Source organism: Hakea prostrata, chromosome 10 (genome assembly GCF_041222555.1).
Source record: "Hakea prostrata isolate BN-2017 chromosome 10, UWA_Hpros_2, whole genome shotgun sequence".
NCBI lineage: Eukaryota > Viridiplantae > Streptophyta > Magnoliopsida > Proteales > Proteaceae > Hakea > Hakea prostrata.
The window spans coordinates 19,108,210-19,128,317 of record NC_142609.1 but is presented as its reverse complement, the minus strand read 5'-3'; the positions used below and the strand labels follow the sequence as shown (position 1 = coordinate 19,128,317).

General features: G+C 42.5%; 1 protein-coding gene across 2 annotated transcripts; it reads right to left on the bottom strand.

Moving 5' to 3' along the window:
* Window positions 1–16,224: 16,224 nt before the first annotated feature.
* Window positions 16,225–19,479, bottom strand: LOC149002237 (receptor-like protein EIX2). Of its 2 annotated transcripts, XM_089138490.1 has the most exons (2): window positions 18,614–19,479; window positions 16,225–17,203 (listed from the first exon to the last, which is right to left on the bottom strand). In XM_089138490.1, the coding sequence occupies exons 1-2, from the start codon at window positions 19,304–19,306 to the stop codon at window positions 16,283–16,285; spliced, it is 1,614 nt and encodes a 537-aa protein (XP_088994616.1). In that variant the 5' UTR covers window positions 19,307–19,479; the 3' UTR covers window positions 16,225–16,282. The 2 variants fall into 2 exon arrangements, with proteins under 2 accessions (XP_088994616.1, XP_088994615.1); XM_089138489.1 differs by having other exon boundaries at window positions 16,225–19,479.
* Between the last annotated feature and the right edge of the window lie 629 nt (window positions 19,480–20,108).

The window sequence follows — 20,108 nt, the reverse complement described above, 5'->3', positions numbered from 1 at the left end:
CACATCGGGCCTTTGAAGTATATTCTTTAGCGGGAAGTTAGTCGGGACCACTATCGGATGTGATTGAAAGTAGGGCCTTAGTTTCCGTGATGCCACCACAAGTGCCAACGCCTGCTTATCTACGTCTGGGTACCGTGTCTCAGCATCTATAAGCACATGGCTCACATAGTAGACCGGGTTCTGAACTATGTATCCTCTAACCAGTACTGCACTAACCGCCATTGGTGAAATTGCAAGGTAAACCGTAAGAGTTTCCCCGGCTAGGGGCCGTGCTAAGACAGGCGGTGTCCCAAGATACGCTATAAGCTGATCAAATGCCCGTTGGCTTTCTTGTGTCCAAGAGATCATTCCCGACCTTGACATAGTTTTCAAAGCTTTGAAGAAAGTATTGCACTTTTCTCCTGCTCGGGATATGAACCGATTTAAAGTGGCCACCCTCCCGGTCAAACACTGGATTTCTTTTATAGTCCCGGGTGATGCCATCTCGATCAGTGCTCTGATCTTCTCTGGGTTAGCCTCGATTCCTCTTCGGGAAACCATGAACCCAAGGAACTTTCCCGAGGAAACCCCAAAAGCACATTTTTCAGGGTTCAGGCGCATTTGGTACGTTCTAAGCACGTCGAACGTTTCCTCCAAGTCAGTCAAATGTTTTGCCCGAACCAAGCTCTTCACGAGCATGTCATCTACGTAAACCTCCATATTCCGACCGATCTGTTGTTGGAAAATTTTATTGACAGCTCTCTGATAAGTCGCCCCTGCATTTTTCAACCCGAAAGGCATCACTCGGTAATAATAACTTTCCCGATCGGTCATAAATGAAGTATGTTTCTCATCCTCCCGACTCATCAGAATCTGGTTATATCCCGAGTAAGCATCCATGAAACTAAGGACTTCGTGGCCAGCAGTGGCATCGATCAGAAGATCAATCCTTGGGAGGGGGTAACAATCTTTCGGGCAGGCTTTGTTCAAATCTGTGTAGTCAGTACACATTCTCCATTTCCCGTTCACCTTCTTGACCATAACTACATTGGCCAACCAGGTTGGGCATTCAATCGTTTATAAAACCCGATCTTTCCAACTTTTCCACCTCGACCCTGATTGCTTCATGTTTTTCTATCGCAAAATTCCTTCGTCTTTGGATGACCGGGGTAGCATCCTTCTGTATCTAGAGTTTGTGCTCTGCTACCCGCTTGTCTATCTCGGGCATGTCATTTGCCGACCATGCGAAGATATCTGCATTATCGCACAAGAACCGAGTAAGCTCTTTCTTGAAATCCTCTGGTTGCTCGGAACCGATAAACGTCCCTCGGTCGGGAAGAGATTGACTTAGCTGTGTCCTTTCCAACTTTTCTATGGGCTCTGCCCATTGCATGCTTTCCTCATCGCGATCGTCCCGCACCTCAACATTCATGGCAGTTCCCGAGTTCTCGGGCTTACGTTTTTCCTTCAAGTAACTTGTGTAGCACTGGCGGGAAGCCGATTGGTCTGAACAACATTCCCCGACTCCTGATTCGGTCGGGAATTTTAACTTCATATGTCTGGGAGACACGACTGCTTCAAGTGCATTCAGTGTCGGTCGTCCCAGAATGACATTGTATGCCGACAGCTCCCTTACCACCATGAAGTTTACCCGAACCAAGGTATCTCGGGGTGACTTCCCGACTTTGAGATCCAGATGGATCGTTCCCTCCGCCACTGTGGAGGATCCTGCGAAACCATACAGTGGTGTTGACGACGGTGTCAACAGATCATCGGCAAACTTCAATCTTTTGAAGGCATCATACGAGATAAGATCAACAGAGGACCTTGTGTCCACCAAAACTCGGTGAACTTCCCGATTTGCTTTTTAACTTTGATGATAATCGCGTCATCATGTGGCGATGTAACACCATCTAAGTCTGCGTCCGTAAAAGTTATTGGTTCGGGACATGTCGGATTTTGCCTTTTCTTAGGCATATGAACAGCCCCTACGAACCGAGCCTTTTGCTTTGCTTTTCTGATTGATTCCACAGTTAGTCCTCCCATAATTACGTACACAGGCGTTTCTTCCCGATCCGCCTTTTTGGCAACCTCCTTGGGACTTGGGGATCGGCCTCTCTTTTTTGGCGCGGGTGAGTGGGGTCGGTTCTTTCCCGATTGCTTTACGTACTGACCCAGCTTTCCTTGTTGAATCAGTTTTTCTATTTCAAACTTCAGATTCCGACAGCCATCCGTGTGATGGCCGTAATCTTGGTGGAACCGACAGTATTTTGTCATATCCCGATCCTCTGGAGGTGCACGTATCTTTCCGGGCCACTTCAACGAGTTTTTATCCCGAATGTTTATCAAGATTTCTGATGGCTTTGTGTTCAGAGGAGTATAGCTCATTTTCTCTTGGTCACGCTTCCATCTACTTTTTGATCTCTGACTCTTGTCACTAGGGGAAGGTTTGTCTACGTCCCGATCTGACCTTCTGTCCCGATCTGCCTTGACTCGGGCGTTTATCACTTCATAGACACTGGCTTGCTTCTGACACCTGCGTAACAGCATCCCGTACGTTCTTGGCTTGTCCGTTAACAGGACTTCCAGAAGTCTTTGGTGTGTGATGCCACTCCAAAGCGCACTGTACGCAACTTGATCAACAAGCTCCTCGATCTCGATGGCAACCTCGTTGAATCTTTTCAGATAATCCCGAATAGATTCATTCCATCCTTGTCGTATGCCAAAGAGACTATCGGATGTCTTTTTACTCCCGATCGCACTGCGGAATCGGGCTATGAATTTCTGGGCCAACTCCCAGAAATTATTTATTGATGCCGGTCGTAGACTGCTGAACCATTTAATGGCTGGGCCCTTGAGTGACGCTGGGAATGTTCTGGAGAGCAATTCATCCTCCCGACCTAATATGGTCATCACTGATTTGAAGTAATTGATATGCTCCTTTGGATTTTTTTCCCCCTCAAAAGGGGTGAAGGTTGGCATGATAAAATTTCTAGGGAGAGGCATGTTCATGATCTCGTCCGAGAACGGCTCACGGTCTACCACATCGAGATCTTCGTCACGATCCCGATCTTCCAACTTTCGTTCGACCTCGGCTACTCGCCTTCGCAGCCGGTTCTGCCTTGCACCGTCCTCATCAGATTAGACACGTTCCCTTCTCGATCGAGGAGTTGTAGCCTCCTTCCTTTGGGATGGTTCCCGAGATGTCGAAATTCTCGACTTTGAAGGTCGGGGTTGGCTTTCCCCTTCTTCTTCCTTATCCACAATCTCCTCGACCTCCTCCCGACGACTCCTAGGGGGCAAGGATCCTGTTTTAGGCGGCAACGAGATGCACTCTAAAGCACTGATCCTTGTCCCATTGGGCGTGGTTTGGCGCTTGCTACGATCAGGATGTGTTTCCCTTTGTTCCCGTGTATTTTTTACTCTCGGGATGCGCCTTGGATTTCGGGCTCCGTGTACTGTCCTAAAGGCTCTCATTAGCCTTCCCGACTAAGTATTACGCCTTGGTCCTTGTTCGAGCCCGATTTGATGCACCAAACCGCGTAATACCCCCTGCATTTCGAGCATGCCTTTTCGTATCTCAAGAATATCTGCCATAATGGCCTGGTCCCGAGGACCTCGCGATGTTCCTTCTTCATTGGGATCTTCTAGAACTAGGTTGTCCGGAAGTCCCTCTTGTTCTTCGTGGATTGATGGATCAATCATTTCTTCGGGAATTACTCGATCATCCCCGGTACTTTCTTGTCGGGAACGTCCGTTGGCTCGTCGCACCATGGCTTCCAAGCTTTGTCGTTCCCACAGACGGCGCCAAACTGATGCGGATCACTTATGCTTCTGGATCCGGCTGAGTCTCCTTTTGTATCCGGGACGATGAGTCCTGCAAAAAAGTGGTTAGATGCGGGCCGGCTTGTGCGCCGGGCAACCGCCTCCGATGATGAAGTTAGACAACGAAGAGCGAGAGGTCTCGTGTCAAAGCTACAGGGGCGGGGGCCCCCCCCCCCCCCCCCCCCCCCCCCCCCCCCCCCCCCCCCCCCCCCCCCCCCCCCCCCCCCCCCCCCCCCCCCCCCCCCCCCCCCCCCCCCCCCCCCCCCCCCCCCCCCCCCCCCCCCCCCCCCCCCCCCCCCCCCCCCCCCCCCCCCCCCCCCCCCCCCCCCCCCCCCCCCCCCCCCCTGTTGGAATTTATTAATTTGATTAATAAATTAAATGCCCAAGGGCAATATTGGAAACTCACTATTAGGGCGGTTACAAAATAGGTTATATATTTTGGTAACCACCGCATTTAGTGAGTAAGTAACTGAGTGATTCATTTGCACGAGCGAATCTCTGAGAAACGGCGGCTCCATCTCTCTCTCCCTCTCTCTTAGAATTGCAGGCTTAGAAATTCTTCTTTCCTAGTATTTGATCTTCATTCCATTAATCCACGGTATTTGGGTTGTGGATATTATTCCCTTTCCCTGTGATTGTGGAATCTCGCCGGTAAATCTTTGGTGGTGGAACGAGAACGTGGATCTAGACTTCCGCTGCGAATACTTCAAGTAAGGGAAAGCGAATCCAGGTAAGGAATCTTTCCCCCATCAATTAATTGAATTGAATTACTTTTGATGTATTACCAACATTGGCATCAGAGCCATTGGTTCCCACGTTTATTGTTCCTCCCCATTGTTTAATTTTATTGTATGGATCCAATGGGAGGATCAAGGGTTTAATACAAAACCCATGGGAGAATTGATAGGGTTTTTAGAAATCTTTTAATTTTGATTCGGATCCGAGTGGGAGATCCTTGTTGATTTCCCTAATGGAGATTTGCATGAATTGATAATCCATGATGAAAATTTTTGTTTAAAATTTATTGTTGGATTTTTTCATGTGTTTTTTGGATGATTTTTGAGTGAAAAAACGTGTTTTACCTTTTTTTTCCATTCAAGAAAAATTGAAAAATCGCCGTTTTTGGTCACTGTGGACGGCCTCGGCCGTCCGTCTATTATCGGAGTGGTCACGGTGACCCAGGACGGAATTTCCGCCTGGGAGACGGTCATCCGCCTGGCGCGGGATGCGACGGTAATCCGTGCAGACGGTCATCCGTCCCGGTCACGAGAATGCCAGACGGAATTTCCCCGGTGGGCAGACGGTCATCCGTCTGGGCATAAAAGGCAGACGGAATTCCGTCTGGGCAGACGGCAGTCCGTCTGGGAGATGAATTTTTTTTGGATATTGGTCTGTCCAGTTCAGAATGTGTTTCTAACTTACTTGACACCAATGGCCCGACAGTCTGTGTGATGTTTGGGCATTGAAGGCCTATTGGGGCCTAGTGGGAGCTAATGAGGTAGAAGTGTTCTGTGTGAACCACCTCATAGCTTTAACATGATTGCATGTTTTATTTTAATAAAACTATTTTTTTTTTATTTATGGGTCTATCAATCATGTTTCTTGCACAGAATGAAGTTAGTGTATAAGTCTATGTGGGTTTGCATGAGAATTTGATTGAATGTTTTTTTAGCATCTCTTTTGGTTTAAGTGCTTATCCCATAGGTTGACTATGCTAGTGTGATTTGTTGTTGCATGAGTTGTGTTTTATGCTAGATTTATTGAACTCATTCTTGTATGTAATATCTCTAGAAAAATGGCTGCTACCAAGAGCATTGTTGCTGACCTCACTAAAGGAGATAAGCTGAATGAGAGGAATTATGACCTCTGGCACCGAAAGGTGCAATATCTCCTGGAAGAGCAGGATATGCTGGAAACCATAAACCATACCATGAACCCACCTGAGGAAGGTACCACTGCACAGCATCGCAGGGACCTTGATATATACAATGCTTGGAAGAGGAAAGACCGGGTAGCCAGGATTACAATCCTGAGCTCCATGAGGGATGACCTGATGCTTCGTTATGAGAAGCATAGGACTGCAAAGTCTTTGTGGGAGGCTGTGAAGTTCCAGTATGGAGGGACTTCCACCACAAGAGGCCGCCAGCTCGGACTCACTTTTGACGGTTATAAGATGCGCTAGGGTCACACCATGAGGCAGCATATAACCATCATGTCTAACATGATTAGTGAGTTGAGCGCATGTGGGCGCCAGAAGACTGATGAGGAGCAAGTCTCCGCAGTCATCAGGTCATTGCCAAAGACTTGGGAGCATATGAAGATCTTCTTGACTCATGCTGATGAGGTCAAGACTTTTGATCAAGCTGCCAAGCACCTTGAGCTTGATGAGGATCGGATGTTGGCCGATACCCCTCAAACTGATGTATTTGCTGCTGAAGCTAGCACTAGTAAGGGTGCAAGCTTCAAGCGCAAGAGAGAGAAAGCTCAACCTCAGCGGTCCAAGCAAAGTAACCAGGGTGGGAACAAAAACAAGAGTGGGCCCAAGCGTTCAAGGGGGACTAGTGCTGGCAAGAAGAAATCAGCTTTGATTTGCTTCAAGTGCCGTCATTTTGCTCGTGATTGCACTGAGCAAGAGGTATGTACTGTGTGTTATACCTCATCTTGTTATGTAACAAGTTCTACTATGCTTGCTGAACTAAATCCTTTGTGGATTGTTGATTCAAGTGCGACAGAACACATAACAAGGGAACGCTCGAGCTTCGTGGAATACCGTCGTATTCCAAGAGGAAGCAAAAGGATAACGATGGGGAACAGCTCAAGCGTGGAGGTTCATGGCATAGGCACATGCAAATTAGTTTTGCGAGGTGGCCAGACGCTGTTACTCCATGATGTGCTGTATGCTCCAGACATTCGGCGAAATCTTGTTTCTGTTATTTATCTTTTAAGACATGGTTTTAGAATTGTATTTGAAAACAATTCTTTGGTTTTGTATCTGGGTGATACAGTTTATGGTTATGGTTTTCTTGATAATGGTTTCATTGTATTGGATACAATTGATTATTCATTTAATTCTAGTAATGCTTTTGTTTGCCAAAATACTGTGTGTATTGATTCTTATTTGTGGCATGCTAGACTAGGACATATTGGCTTAGATAGGATGAACAGGTTGGCAAGAGAAGGTCTCTTAGGCCAAGGTTCACTATCTGATTTGCCAACTTGTGAGTCATGTCTAGCAGGAAAAGCAACTAGAAAACCATTTAAAAAGGCTTTGAGAACCTCTCTTCCTTTAGAACTTATCCATTCAGATGTGTGTGGACCCATGAATGTGCATACTAGAAAAGGACAGTCATATTTCATCACATTCATAGATGACTATACAAGGTATGGTCACATTTATCTAATTTCTCATAAGTCAGAAGCTCTGGAATGTTTTAAGAAATTCATGAGCTTGGTTGAGAATCAGTTAGATAAAAGGATTAAAACTCTTAGAACGGATAGAGGTAGAGAGTATCTCTCCGATATGTTCAAAGGGTTATGTGATGAAAAGGGGATATCTAGACAACTTACTATTCCAGGGACTCCACAGCAAAATGGGGTTGCTGAGAGGAGGAATAGAACCTTGCTAGACATGGTGAGATCCATGATGGCGCAGGCAAATCTACCCATCTCTTATTGGGGAGATGCTTTGCTGACTGCGGCCTATATCCTCAACAGAGTTCCAACCAAATCGGTTCCTTCCACACCATATGAGTTGTGGACCGGAAGGAAGCCAGATTTGAGTTACTTGCGCGCATGGGGATGTGCAGCATATGTTCACTCTACTTCTCACCAATATGGAAAGCTTGGACCCAGAGGAAGAAAGTGTATCTTTGTGAGATATTCTGAACCCTCAAAGGGCCATGTCTTCATTGGACTAGATGAGAGTGAGAGGAGAACGGAACTTGAGTCTAGGGATGCAACATTCTTGGAGAATGATTTTCCATCTCTTTCAGGAGTTAACAAAGAATCATCGGAATTCTTTGAGATACAAGATAGTGGTTTTGTCACTCCAGGGAATCAGATTTTGAATAATGAACCTGGGGTTCATCCAGAAGATCCTAGTGGGAGTGGGAGTGCAGATGTGATAGCTACCTTAGACGGTGAGCAATCTGACATGCACTTGCGCCGTAGTAGGCGCGGGCTAGTTCCTCGTCGACGTTTCGACATAGAGGATGAAGCCTACATGGTAACTCCTGAAGAGATCGACTGTGAGATGATTTCAGTCGATGAGCATGAACCAAAGAGCGTGCAGGAAGCTCTTGCGGGGTCATGCTCAAAGGAATGGTTAAAAGCAATAAAGGAAGAGTTGGAGTCGATGAAAGTTAATCATGTCTGGGACTTGGTTGACTTGCCGCCAGGCCGAAAGGCGATTGGGAACAAGTGGGTTCTCAAGATCAAAAGAAAGGCGGATGGATCTATTGAGAGATTCAAGGCTCGTTTAGTGGCTAAGGGCTACACCCAACGAGAGGGCGTTGATTATGAGGAAACTTTTTCCCCTGTGGTTAGGTTTGCCTCAATTCGCCTCATACTAGCCATTGTTGCTCAGTTGGACTTGGAGCTTTATCAGATGGATGTAAAAACTGCTTTTCTCAATGGAGAACTTGAGGAAGAGATCTATATGGATCAACCTCAAGGCTTTGAAGCACATGGACTTGAGCGCAAAGTGTGCAAGCTTAAGAAGTCCATATATGGCTTAAAGCAAGCATCTAGACAGTGGAATGTGCGCTTCCACCAAGCTATGATGGAAAATGGTTTTTCCATGCTTGAGGAAGACCACTGTGTTTACACCAAGAGATCTGATAATAATTATGTCATTCTGACACTGTACGTAGATGACATACTTATGGCTAGCAATAGCAAGGAGCTATTGGAAACCATTCAGAAATGGTTGTCCTCCGTATTTGATATGAAGGACATGGGTGAAGCAAGCTATGTGCTTGGTGTCAAGATTGTCAGAAATAGGCAAAAGAGATTACTGGGTTTATCTCAAGAGACCTATATTGACAATGTCTTGACGAGATACCAAATGCACAACTGCAAACCAATTGATACTCCAGTGGAGAAGGGTTTGCATTTGAGCCTTGATATGGGTCCTAAGACTCCAGAGGAGAAAACCAAGATGGAAAGAGTTCCATATTCCAGTGCAGTGGGTAGCCTTATGTACGCTATGATGTGTACTAGGCCGGATATTTGTTATGCAGTGGGTTTGGTTAGTCGATACCAATCAAACCCAGGCATAGAGCACTGGAAAGCAGTCAAGAGGATATTGAGATATCTCAGAGGAACGAGTAACTACATGTTGTGTTACCAAGGATCGGATTTGCGGTTAGTTGGCTATAGTGATGCCGACTGGGCTGGAGACATCGATGAGCGCAAATCAACCTCTGGATATGCTTTCTTGCTGAATGGCGGGGCCATTTCGTGGTGTAGCAAGAAGCAGGCTTGTATATCCCTCTCGACCATGGAAGCAGAGTATGTGGCATGCTCCGCTGCGGTTCAAGAGGCTGTTTGGTTGAGGAGATTCCTTCGACATACTGGGATTGTGATGACATCCAAAGAGGCTGCCCTTGTCTACTGTGATAGTACGGCAGCTCTTAGCTATGTCAAGGACCCCAAGTATCATGGGAAGACCAAACATATACAGTTGAGATATCACTTTATTAGAGACATTACATCAAGAAAGAAAGTTGTACTTAAGCACATATCTACTAGTTTGATGGTAGCTGACCCTCTTACCAAACCTATAGTCAAGGATGTTTTTATTTCTCATGTAAAATCCTTGGGCTTGTGAGATTGTGACTTATTTTTGTACTGAGACTTTCTTATTAATGAGTAATATGAATTCATTCCAGCATTTATTCTTATTCACTTTCTGTGTGATTGTGTTTCTTCTAGCATAAAACAACATATGTCAATAGGCAAGAGAATGGCTCACTCACACGAGCATTCGCCTCTGGCGCCTTGGAGGCGAGCAGAGATGAGACGGATTGTGAATGACTTTGTGTAGGTCAATTCATAATCATGATGTCGCCTTGATTTGGAATCAAGATGAGTTTCTCTATTGTGAAGAGAATCGACATGAATGTTCCCACTATTCATGTTGCCTATAGGAGCCAGGTGCGAGTACTTTATGTGGCGCTAGGGTGGCGACAATAAAGTAACTCGGGTTAGGTGCAAGGGGTTGCGACTGGACTAAGACCTGTATGGTGTTGAGATGGACATACGTTCTATTGTATATAGAATGCTCCACCATAGCACATATATCATACTATGTGTGCTTAGCGATCATTGGAAATGAGAGGATGGATCCCTGCTCCTCTCATTGTGTGAGTCCTGGACCTTATGGTCCATTAGTGTTCTTAGTGACTTTCGACGACATCATGAAACGAAGGGTTGATGTGGCTACTTTGGGGTGTTACCTATGGTCATGATAGATTCGACCTAAAGGGGCACTACCGGGAAAGGAGTCAATCCTAAGTGTAGTGATGGTCTGGGGCGAAAGGAAAGGTTTGATTCAACTGCACCCTAAAAAGTGTTTGCTGGCGCCAACTGTATGTGTTACAAGTAGTGAACATTTTAAGGACAAGAAGGTGATCTCTCAGAGGGATCGAGATACCTTTAGTCTGGTGAGTTTGAATAAACCTAGGACACTGTGTTATACTAATGCTTATTTGATTTGTTTCTATGAGTGATGTGCCATTCTGGCCTTCTGGGAAGGTTTCTAGTTTGGGGCTCACGCGTGCAGGTATATCACCGGTCGCACAACCCATTTTGCCAGTATGATTGTGGATATTAGTGTCTGGGACACAGGTGGTCTATGTATCTGGGATACATAGTGAAGAGATCAATATATATGTATATCTGGGATATGCATGTGTGTCTGGGACACAAGAGGTCTATGTATCTGGGATACATAGCAGAGAGATTGAATGTGTATATCTGGGATATACAAGTGTGTCTGGGACACATTGAAAGATTAACACTTGCCCTTGTGCAAGTGGGAGCTGTTGGAATTTATTAATTTGATTAATAAATTAAATGCCCAAGGGCAATATTGGAAACTCACTATTAGGGCGGTTACAAAATAGGTTATATATTTTGGTAACCACCGCATTTAGTGAGTAAGTAACTGAGTGATTCATTCGCACGAGCGAATCTCTGAGAAACGGCGGCTCCATCTCTCTCTCCCTCTCTTTTAGAATTGCAGGCTTAGAAATTCTTCTTTCCTAGTATTTGATCTTCATTCCATTAATCCACGGTATTTGGGTTGTGGATATTATTCCCTTTCCCTGTGATTGTGGAATCTCGCCGGTAAATCTTTGGTGGTGGAACGAGAACGTGGATCTAGACTTCCGCTGCGAATACTTCAAGTAAGGGAAAGCGAATCCAGGTAAGGAATCTTTCCCCCATCAATTAATTGAATTGAATTACTTTTGATGTATTACCAACACTACACATGAATAGACTCGGGGGGGGGTGGGGGGCCCGCGGGGGGGGGGGGGGGGGGTGTTTATAGGGTGTGGGTGTTACCTTTTATGTATTTGGTAAGTTGACCCAACAGAGCCATTACCTGTCCCGGAGATCTCGCCTTTCGGTTATTAGTTCCAGCGAGGTAGCCGTTTGAGTTGACTTTCTTGAAAAAGAGTGACTGCCTTATTTGTGTAGCGTGATGTACGTACTAATCGACAGGGTCGGTCAAGTCCCGATTAGATGTGGAGCCCCATTCGGGTTTAGCCTGCTGACCCCCGAACTGGTGAGATGACCAGTTCGGGTCAATTCTTAAGACCGGGTGAAACCCGACCAACATGATAATATACAAACTTCGGGTTATACCCGTTTGGTGCTCATCTTTCCGTATCAAGTCCCCTTACTTTATGTGTGGTTTTGCTTAAAGGAGAGGTGTACTTGAAAGATATAAGGTGAGTCTTTGATTGAGATATATACTTAGTCTCAAGAATCAATATGGGGTAATAAAGTTCAAGTGTGGGGGATCATAAATCAATGGTGAAGAAAATTGTCATATCTATTGATCCTGTATGAGTACTTACCAATTGTTAGAGTTGAAACTTACAATGTTTTATGTTGAGCTGAATTGGAATTTGGATGTATATTCTCTACAAACATCCACGAGACAAAACTTGTCCTCTAAAGGTAACCTAGTGGTTTAAAGGCTTGTTGCACATGCTAAGTATAACCGTGATTCCTGCGAAAGTGAGTTAGGATTTATTTTGTGGCATTAGTTTCTTACCTACATTTGTATTTTTCTTTTATTTTTGCTTGAGGACAAGCTTAGTCTAAGCATGGGGGAATCTAATGAGCACATTTATGTATGAAATCTTAGGGCATAAAGCATGCATTTTACACACTTAGAGTGGAGCTACCTTGGGTTTTATATTGTTTTTTCAGATTTTAGGACTTTTCAAGATTTAAGCAAATATTTGGAGTTTTGGGTATGAATCATGCAATTTTACACGTCAAGAGGATGTTGTGTATACTTTAGAAGTATGGATGTTGTGTATACTTTAGAAGACTTTTTGATGGTTCATTCAAATATTTGTTGTTATATGTTGATGATATGTTAATTGCTGGCAAAATATTGACAAGATTATTAAGTTGAAGCAACAGTTACGCACTCAATTTGAGATGAAAGACTTAGGGGCAAGAAAGATTCTTGATATGAAAATCAAGAGGGATAGAAAGGCAGGGAAGCTATGGCTATCTCAACAAAAGTACATAGAGAAGGTGTTGGAGCATCTTGGCATAAAAGATGCACCTGTTAGTATTCCAATTGCATCTCATTTTAGGCTTTCAGCTGCTCTATCACCTCATACAGATGAAGAGGCGTGTTATATGTCACGTGTTTCATACTCTAGTGTAATTGGTTCCATTATATATGCTATGGTATGCACTTGACCTGACATTTCCCAGGTAGTTAGTGTGGCAAGTAGATACATATTATATCCAGGTAAAACTCATTGGGAAGCAATGCAATGGATACTTAGGTATATGAAGGTGACCTCTGGTGCGTGTTTGGAATTTGGGAGGAGTGGTAACAAGTTGACAGGTTATGTTGACTCAGATTATGCAGATGATCTTGACAAAAGAAAGTCACTCACAGGATATGTGTTTACTTTGGGAGGTTGTGCAATCAGTTGGAAAGCTACTTTATGGGCTATTGTTGCATTATCTACTACAGAAGTAGAATATATAGCCGTGACTGAAGCAGTTAAAGAAGCTATCAGGCTTAGAGGCTTGTTTGGAGAATTCAACATGGTTCAGGAGGTAACTGTTGTCCATTGTTATTATTCAAAGTGCTATTCATTTGACTAGAGATCGGATGTATTATGAGAGGACAAAACACATTGATGTTCGATATCATTATATCAGAGAAGTAGTTGTTGAAGGCAATATCTAGGTATTGATGATTTGTACTAAAGACAATCCGGCCAGCTCATATGTTGACATAGCCATTATGTACTGGCAAGTTCAAGCATTGTTTGGACTTAATTGGAGTTGGTCGCATTAGAGCTTGGCCCATGAAGGGGCTTCTGGAGAAGATGAAGATTATTCAACTTTATAGGAGAATTCAAGTCAAGTCATTATTCATTTTTATGTCTTCTTCTCTTCTGTCGTTCTTTCTTTCTTTCTTCTTCTTCTTCTTCTTCTTTTTTTTTGGGTGTGTGTGTGTCCGCGCGCGTGTGTGGGAATATACATTTTATAAATATAATCACGTTAGTTGCAAAATTTTCCTCTATGTGGTCGACGATCAATTTCTCTCTTTCTTATTTAAAGGTGGAAGGAGTTTTGATTTAGGAGACAATTATCGTGGCAAAACTTTACAAATAAACTTTTTTTTTTTTTTTGTCTTTGGTAAAATCTTCAAATAGCCATGTAACCAGCAACAAAAAAACATCAGACTTTAATTTCTTGAAGCGGGCCAGAAGGTCAATTAAATTGTAGCAACAACAAAGTGCATAACTCCATTGCAAGATTGCTTGATTGGTCATGACCAGCACTTCTTACTGAGAGGTCAAAATGGTATAATTAATATCCCCATCCCCATATATAACAATATATATATATAGCAACAACAACAACTTACATATTTTAAACAATTTGGAAACCCTAGTAATGCAGTGGCCTTAAAATATAAACTTAAAATGTTATGTCTTTCATCTCCAAAGGAACTTCCAATACTAATTCTAGCTTTCTTCTCTGTGGTATGAGTTTTGAATTTTATACAAGATATAATATCTACTAGATCACAGGATCTTTGGTATTTAATCTTCAAAGCTTTGTATTTAATGTTATCTTGTAATTGAACCAAAACATTCCTAGATCACGGGATCTTTGGAATCGAGAACTGTGAACATCTCCTACCCTAATTTTGTGGCACTTTATTGGAATTTCTGTAACAAGAAAGGGCTCTTGAAGGCATCGGAATAATGGTTTATTTTGTGTTTTTTCGTCTCGTATTCTTTACTTTGGAAAACTTGCACAAAGTTTTAAGATGGTGAAGCATCAAAGCTTTTTCAAACCTCATTTCTTGTAGCTACAGGACAATTCTTGAATGAGCAAACAAACTCACTCCCGATCCGTTCACTTGTTCTTCTTAATTTATTCTATTTGAAATCGAACGCCACATCACAAGGAACTTCATCCTTCAAGAGTAAAGGTCCAAATTCTAAATAAACACTGAAAATAAAATAAACAGTGCTCAGGCAGAGATATTCAAATCGATTCCTGTCCACATTGATGAAGTCACATCATTTTGGAAGAACACAAACCAAAACTGAAGAAAGAGAAAAGAGCCAACAAATCAGAAGTATAAACGAGAGAGAATCAAATCTGGCAAAGATAACCCACGCATTATTTCTGTGAAAAATGGAAGATATTGCAAGGTGCAAAACGGAAGGCAACGTGACCGTAGGTGATGTAACCAACGATATTCCATCAGGAATTAGGTCATGACTCATGAGATAGATGGTTTAAAATTCCTGAGATTGACAGTTAGGGAGACAACCAAGAACTTTGCTAATTCAGGGACGTAGGAATCGAAATCAAAACAAGAGCAGAGAACGATATTGCACATGAGCGGAAGAGAAGTAGGGGTCAGAAGGCTTGTCTGGTAAGGAATAACTAGGTCGCATTTCATCTTGAGGTTTCTGGTAAACAGAATCAAAATCCTACTTTCATTTTTTTTCTTTTCTTTTGGGGGTGGGAAGGTAGCTTGTATTAAGAGGAAAAAGAACAATTACATTCTGAAATAGGTCCTTCCATGAGCATCCTCCCTGACAATTCGAGTGAGGTCTTTTGGTAAGCAACCTGGACGTAAAAAAAACTTTATTTACAGATAGTTGTAATCCTGCTAGGAAATCAGCGCACTCATTGAGTTTTCTCACCACATGATGAAAGCTGCACTGGCAAAACTGCCTTGCCAAATCTCTAATGTCACAAACAAGATCTGTTATTTTGACCCAGGATCATATCAATAGCTCCCATCGAATCTCTTCTGACTTGGACCATTGACAACGAATGCACCAAGGCCGCAGCTAAGCCCCTGTGAATGGCCGTGAGTTCCATGTAAGTACTGTTCGGCTCATGATGACCGTTCGATAAGCAAACATCACTTCACCACCCTCATTCCGAGCAATAGCACCATAACCACCCAATCCCTCTTTAACAGAGCCATCGCAGTTGAGGACGATCAACCGGCTGGCGGTAAATTTTATATTTTATGGAAAATACCATGAGGCATAATCAAACCCACAAACATTTCAATAAGAGGTGTTAGTCTTACCAAGGAAGCAACCCTACGATGGTCAAAATCCTACCTACTTTCTTATTGAATCTGGATTTTGGTGGTCCAAAAGGACCACAAGTCATGACAACTCGAGGGGCACTAATTCTTTTGAGAGGCCACCTTCAAGACTATACCCATGAAGAAGTGATTGCCTCATGGTATGCAGCTTTATCCTTGCCTAGCAAATTATGTGTAAGTATCTCCCATTTTTACTGACCATGTTCAAGAGCCTACTTGGAATATTTAATTAATTGAGGGGGTCGGGGATGAATCTACCGTAGATATAATTTATTATAAAAACTATCTTTAGGTTGTAGTTGAGCTGCATGTAAGCTGACTCAGATAAACCCCATGTCCAAAAGAAAATAATTAATTAATTGAAGCCCAATGGAGCAATCATCACCATCTTGGTTAACTTTTTCAATGTCAAATGTTAGAATATCATGTATTAAAGTACTATTTGAAATAACTGAATTGAAGAGTACTAGAAAACCATTATGCATTGCATTCCATATGCCAAACTCAACCAAATTGAAGAACTGAGTTCAATTTGATTTATACAGGGGAAGAACCTTCAGAAAGTAAAAACACTCACATTGAAAGGAGAGACAATGCAATTATTATTTGCACCAAATCTCAGCCAAAACATTTGTCAATCATCTTAGTCAAAAACTGAAAATATGCAAATCTCCATGATTTTTTGAACAACAAAGGACCCCATAGACCCCAAAAGCCAAACACAAAACCCAAGGCCATGCTGATATAAAACTCTTCAATTTGAGAGAAACTGCCTTTGTCTACTCTTCTAATATCATCATTAGGCCAATCTCCAGTGCAGTTCTGTGTTAGTGGAGGCCCACAAAGTTGTGGAGTGTTCCCCATAAAGCTGGATGCATTAAAGCTTTGGAGTTGGGTACTCAATGGAATACTACCTGACAAACTATTATAAGACAAGTTCAATACACTCAAAAATGTCAAGTGTGACATGCTTTCGGGAATGCCACCAAAGAGTCTGTTTGTTGATAAGTCCAAAGACTCCAACAATAACATCTCCCCAATCTTCTCAGGGATGTTTCCTGTCAAATGATTTCTTGATAAATTCAATGACTGCAACCCAACAAGACTTGTCATCTCTTTGGGAATCTCTCCAAACAAATGGTTGTCTGAAAGGTCTATGCTTATCAGGAGCTTAAGAAGCAAATTGCCATATCGAAGCTCATTTCCTTTAATAGTTAACCAAACATCATCTCCAGGACTCCCATAGTACATGAACATCACAGTTGATAGTTGTCGTAAATATGAAAACTGAGAGGAACTCATAGTCAGGTTTCTCTTTGTGGCCATAGAACTAAAGTTTTTGAAGCACTGAGGTATGGGTCCTGAAAGGTTATTATGAGCAAGATCCAAGATTCGAAGAGATGATAGATCACAAAGTTTTGGTGGAATACTACCTCCAAAATTGTTTGAATTTATGACCAGAACTATTAGATTTTGTAAGCTTTTCCCAATCCAAGTCGGTATGCTTCCAGAAAACTTGTTCTTACTCAAGTCAATAAGCTGTAACAATGACAAATTTTGCAGACACGAAGGTAATGTACCATAAAGATGATTGTTGTCCAAATGCAATGATTGAAGAGCAAAAAGTGATCCTAGAGAATTTGGAATCTCTCCAGTTAAATTGTTGTTCCCCAAATTTATTGCTTGCAATAAGTGCCACCTCATCCAACAATCGGGGATATCCCCAAATAAGAGATTGTTTGAGAGATCAAGAATTTCCAATTTACTTGATCCGTTGAACTGTTGACAGAGGAAATGGGAAATTGGTCCAGAAAAGGAATTGTTAGAAAGATCTAGTCGCCCAACATTGGAAGAGATATGAGGTAGTGGTCCCTCAAGGTTGTTGGAACCCAAAAATATCATTGAGTAGATAGAATCAAGCTTCAGTCTTCTTGGGAGCTCGCCATGTAGCTGATTGTTGGAGAGATTTAAATATGAAATTTGTGAAGATAGGTTCCAAAACCAAGTTGGTATTTCACCAGAAATTCTTGTATAAGATAACACTAAGGAAGACATGTTCCTTTGTGTTTGGAGCCATGATGGAAACTGAGATCCAACATGCCACGATCCCAAAAGTATATTTTGGAGTTGGAAAGGAGGTATCCAATTTGACGCAACTCGCAAAACCAATGAGTTTGAAGATGCATACAATGAATTTAGTTTAGTGAGATTGGCAAAATGAACTTCAGATACCTCACCTTCCAAGGAATTTTGGGTGATCCACAATTGCTCAAGCTTTGAAAGATGTCCCAGACTTTCTGGAATAGATCCATCCAACTGGTTATAAGAAAGATCTAACTCCCGTAGTGATGATAAACTTCCTATAGATGAAGGAATGGGACCAGAAATAGAATTAGTGGAAAGATCAAGCATAGTTAGGCTCTTAAGCTGCCCCAGTTGAATAGGCAGAGGACCTGAAAGGTTATTCCCGTACAAATACAATTCTTGCAACTTGAAAAGATTTTCCAATGTTGTTGGTATCTCACCTCCAAGTTCATTCCCTGAGAGATCAATCTTTGATAGGGAAGTCAGGTTACCAAATGCACTTATAATTGAACCCCTCAAGCTGTTAAAAGAGATATCAAGAGTAACAAGACTTCTCATATTATACAACCAATCTGGAATGGTGGAATTAAAACTGTTATGAGAGAGCTGTAGGATCCGTAGAGAAGTCATGTTTTGAAGACCACAAGGTATCGGACCATGAAAATAATTATAGCTTAATTGAAGAGAAACGAGGCCTCTAATACCGAACAACCACTCAGGAGCTGATGATATGAAATAGTTATCAGAAAGGTCAATGCTGGTGAGTGATGTAAAATTAACATGGGACACAGGAAAATCAAGACTTGGGTTAAGTTTACAATTGATAAGGAATAATTCTTTTAAAGAAGGGAGCACATTCAATACCTGCACGTAGTCAATTGCATTGGTGAGGTTAACTAGACTCATGTCGAGATATTGTAGGAGAGAGAGATTGGAAAGCCATTGCAGACTCTCAGCATACAAACCAGTACCATCAGCTGAAACAAAATGAAGTGCAGTTGCAAACTCCGAAGTAGTACTGAGGTCAAGAAAACGCAAACTTGATAGATTCCCTAGCTGATGAGGAATCCTTCCACAAAAATTTGCATTAGAAAGGTTAAGATATCTCAAGCTCTTGAGTGAACCGAGGAACTCAGGGATGCGAATACGATAAAAGTTTTTCATACTTAGGTCCAAGTATTTCAGTTGCTGCAGATCAAGTAAAGAAGGACTTATCACCCCACCCAATAGGGAACTCATATAAGCATCAAATTGTTCATTACCGGGGTCCTTCAATACACTTGTAAGTATTGCAGCATCATATGGTTGTCGAAGGTTGAGCTTGGTGACATGCCCAGTTCTGTTGTTGCAGGTTACTCCTCTCCATGTACAGCAGTTATCATCACCGATCCAAGAGAAGAGCCAATTTGTTGGATCTTGGAGGCGATTCTTAAAGCTGAGAAGGGCTTGTCTCTCAATCTCACTGCAAACCACTACTACTGTGTTTGTGCCTGGGACACTTGAGTTGGTGGGTTGTATGCATAGGAAAATAAGCAACAGAACCATAAAACTTCTCATGATGAACCAACAAAGAATGCTTTGTTAAAATAGATGATTTGTGAACTGTGAGGAAATACAAAACTTTCAGAAGATATATATAGGCTATAAAAGTGAATATTGCTACACAGGATTAGTAGCAGCACTAGGAAGGAGCTCCTCATTAGTCAAGATCTATAGGATCCAGATCCTCTCCATCTCATATTACCTTTTGTTCTGTCCAGATGACTGCCATTGGATGGGTAGCTCGGGAACTATTTTAATTGCAACTGTTGCCGGGAAAATCCGGAATGATATTCACAACCCCTGGCCCATCCCAATTAAAATGAACTAGTCAAGTCTTCCCTTTACCAATCCCGAGTAAACATGCCATTTCTCCCCTCCCCACTCAAATCAAGTCAATTGATGAATAATTGGGTAAGATTTTGATTTTTTTCCCCTATTTATTTGTCTTATGATAAAAGCTGTTTTACAAAGACAAGATGTGCCTCCTTGGATTTTACTCTCCTAACGTAAAGAGACCGTCACTTTGTGGAAAAGCACATCCACTAATATTGTCTTGTATGACTAAGTGGGGCTTTGTGGGTAGCCATTGATCTTTTTTTTGCGTGACAAAAGGTTCAAGCAAATAAGTCAAGTCTTCCCTTCCAAAATTGATTTATAAGACAAACCCTCCTCTACACCGTATTTGCTCTGATGACCCAATTAACAAGTAACAGTTCTCTTAAACGTGATGCACATCTCCATAATAAGAAAGTTAATAAGTTAGGTCTAAGCAAGATCAAAATGATAGAATCATAATGGGGAAAAACTGAGGTGTAAA

Coding starts and splice junctions, on each gene's coding strand:
- LOC149002237 (XM_089138489.1), bottom strand. CDS start 19,306: ATGAGAAGTTTTATGGTTCTGTTGCTTATTTTCCTATGCATACAACCC.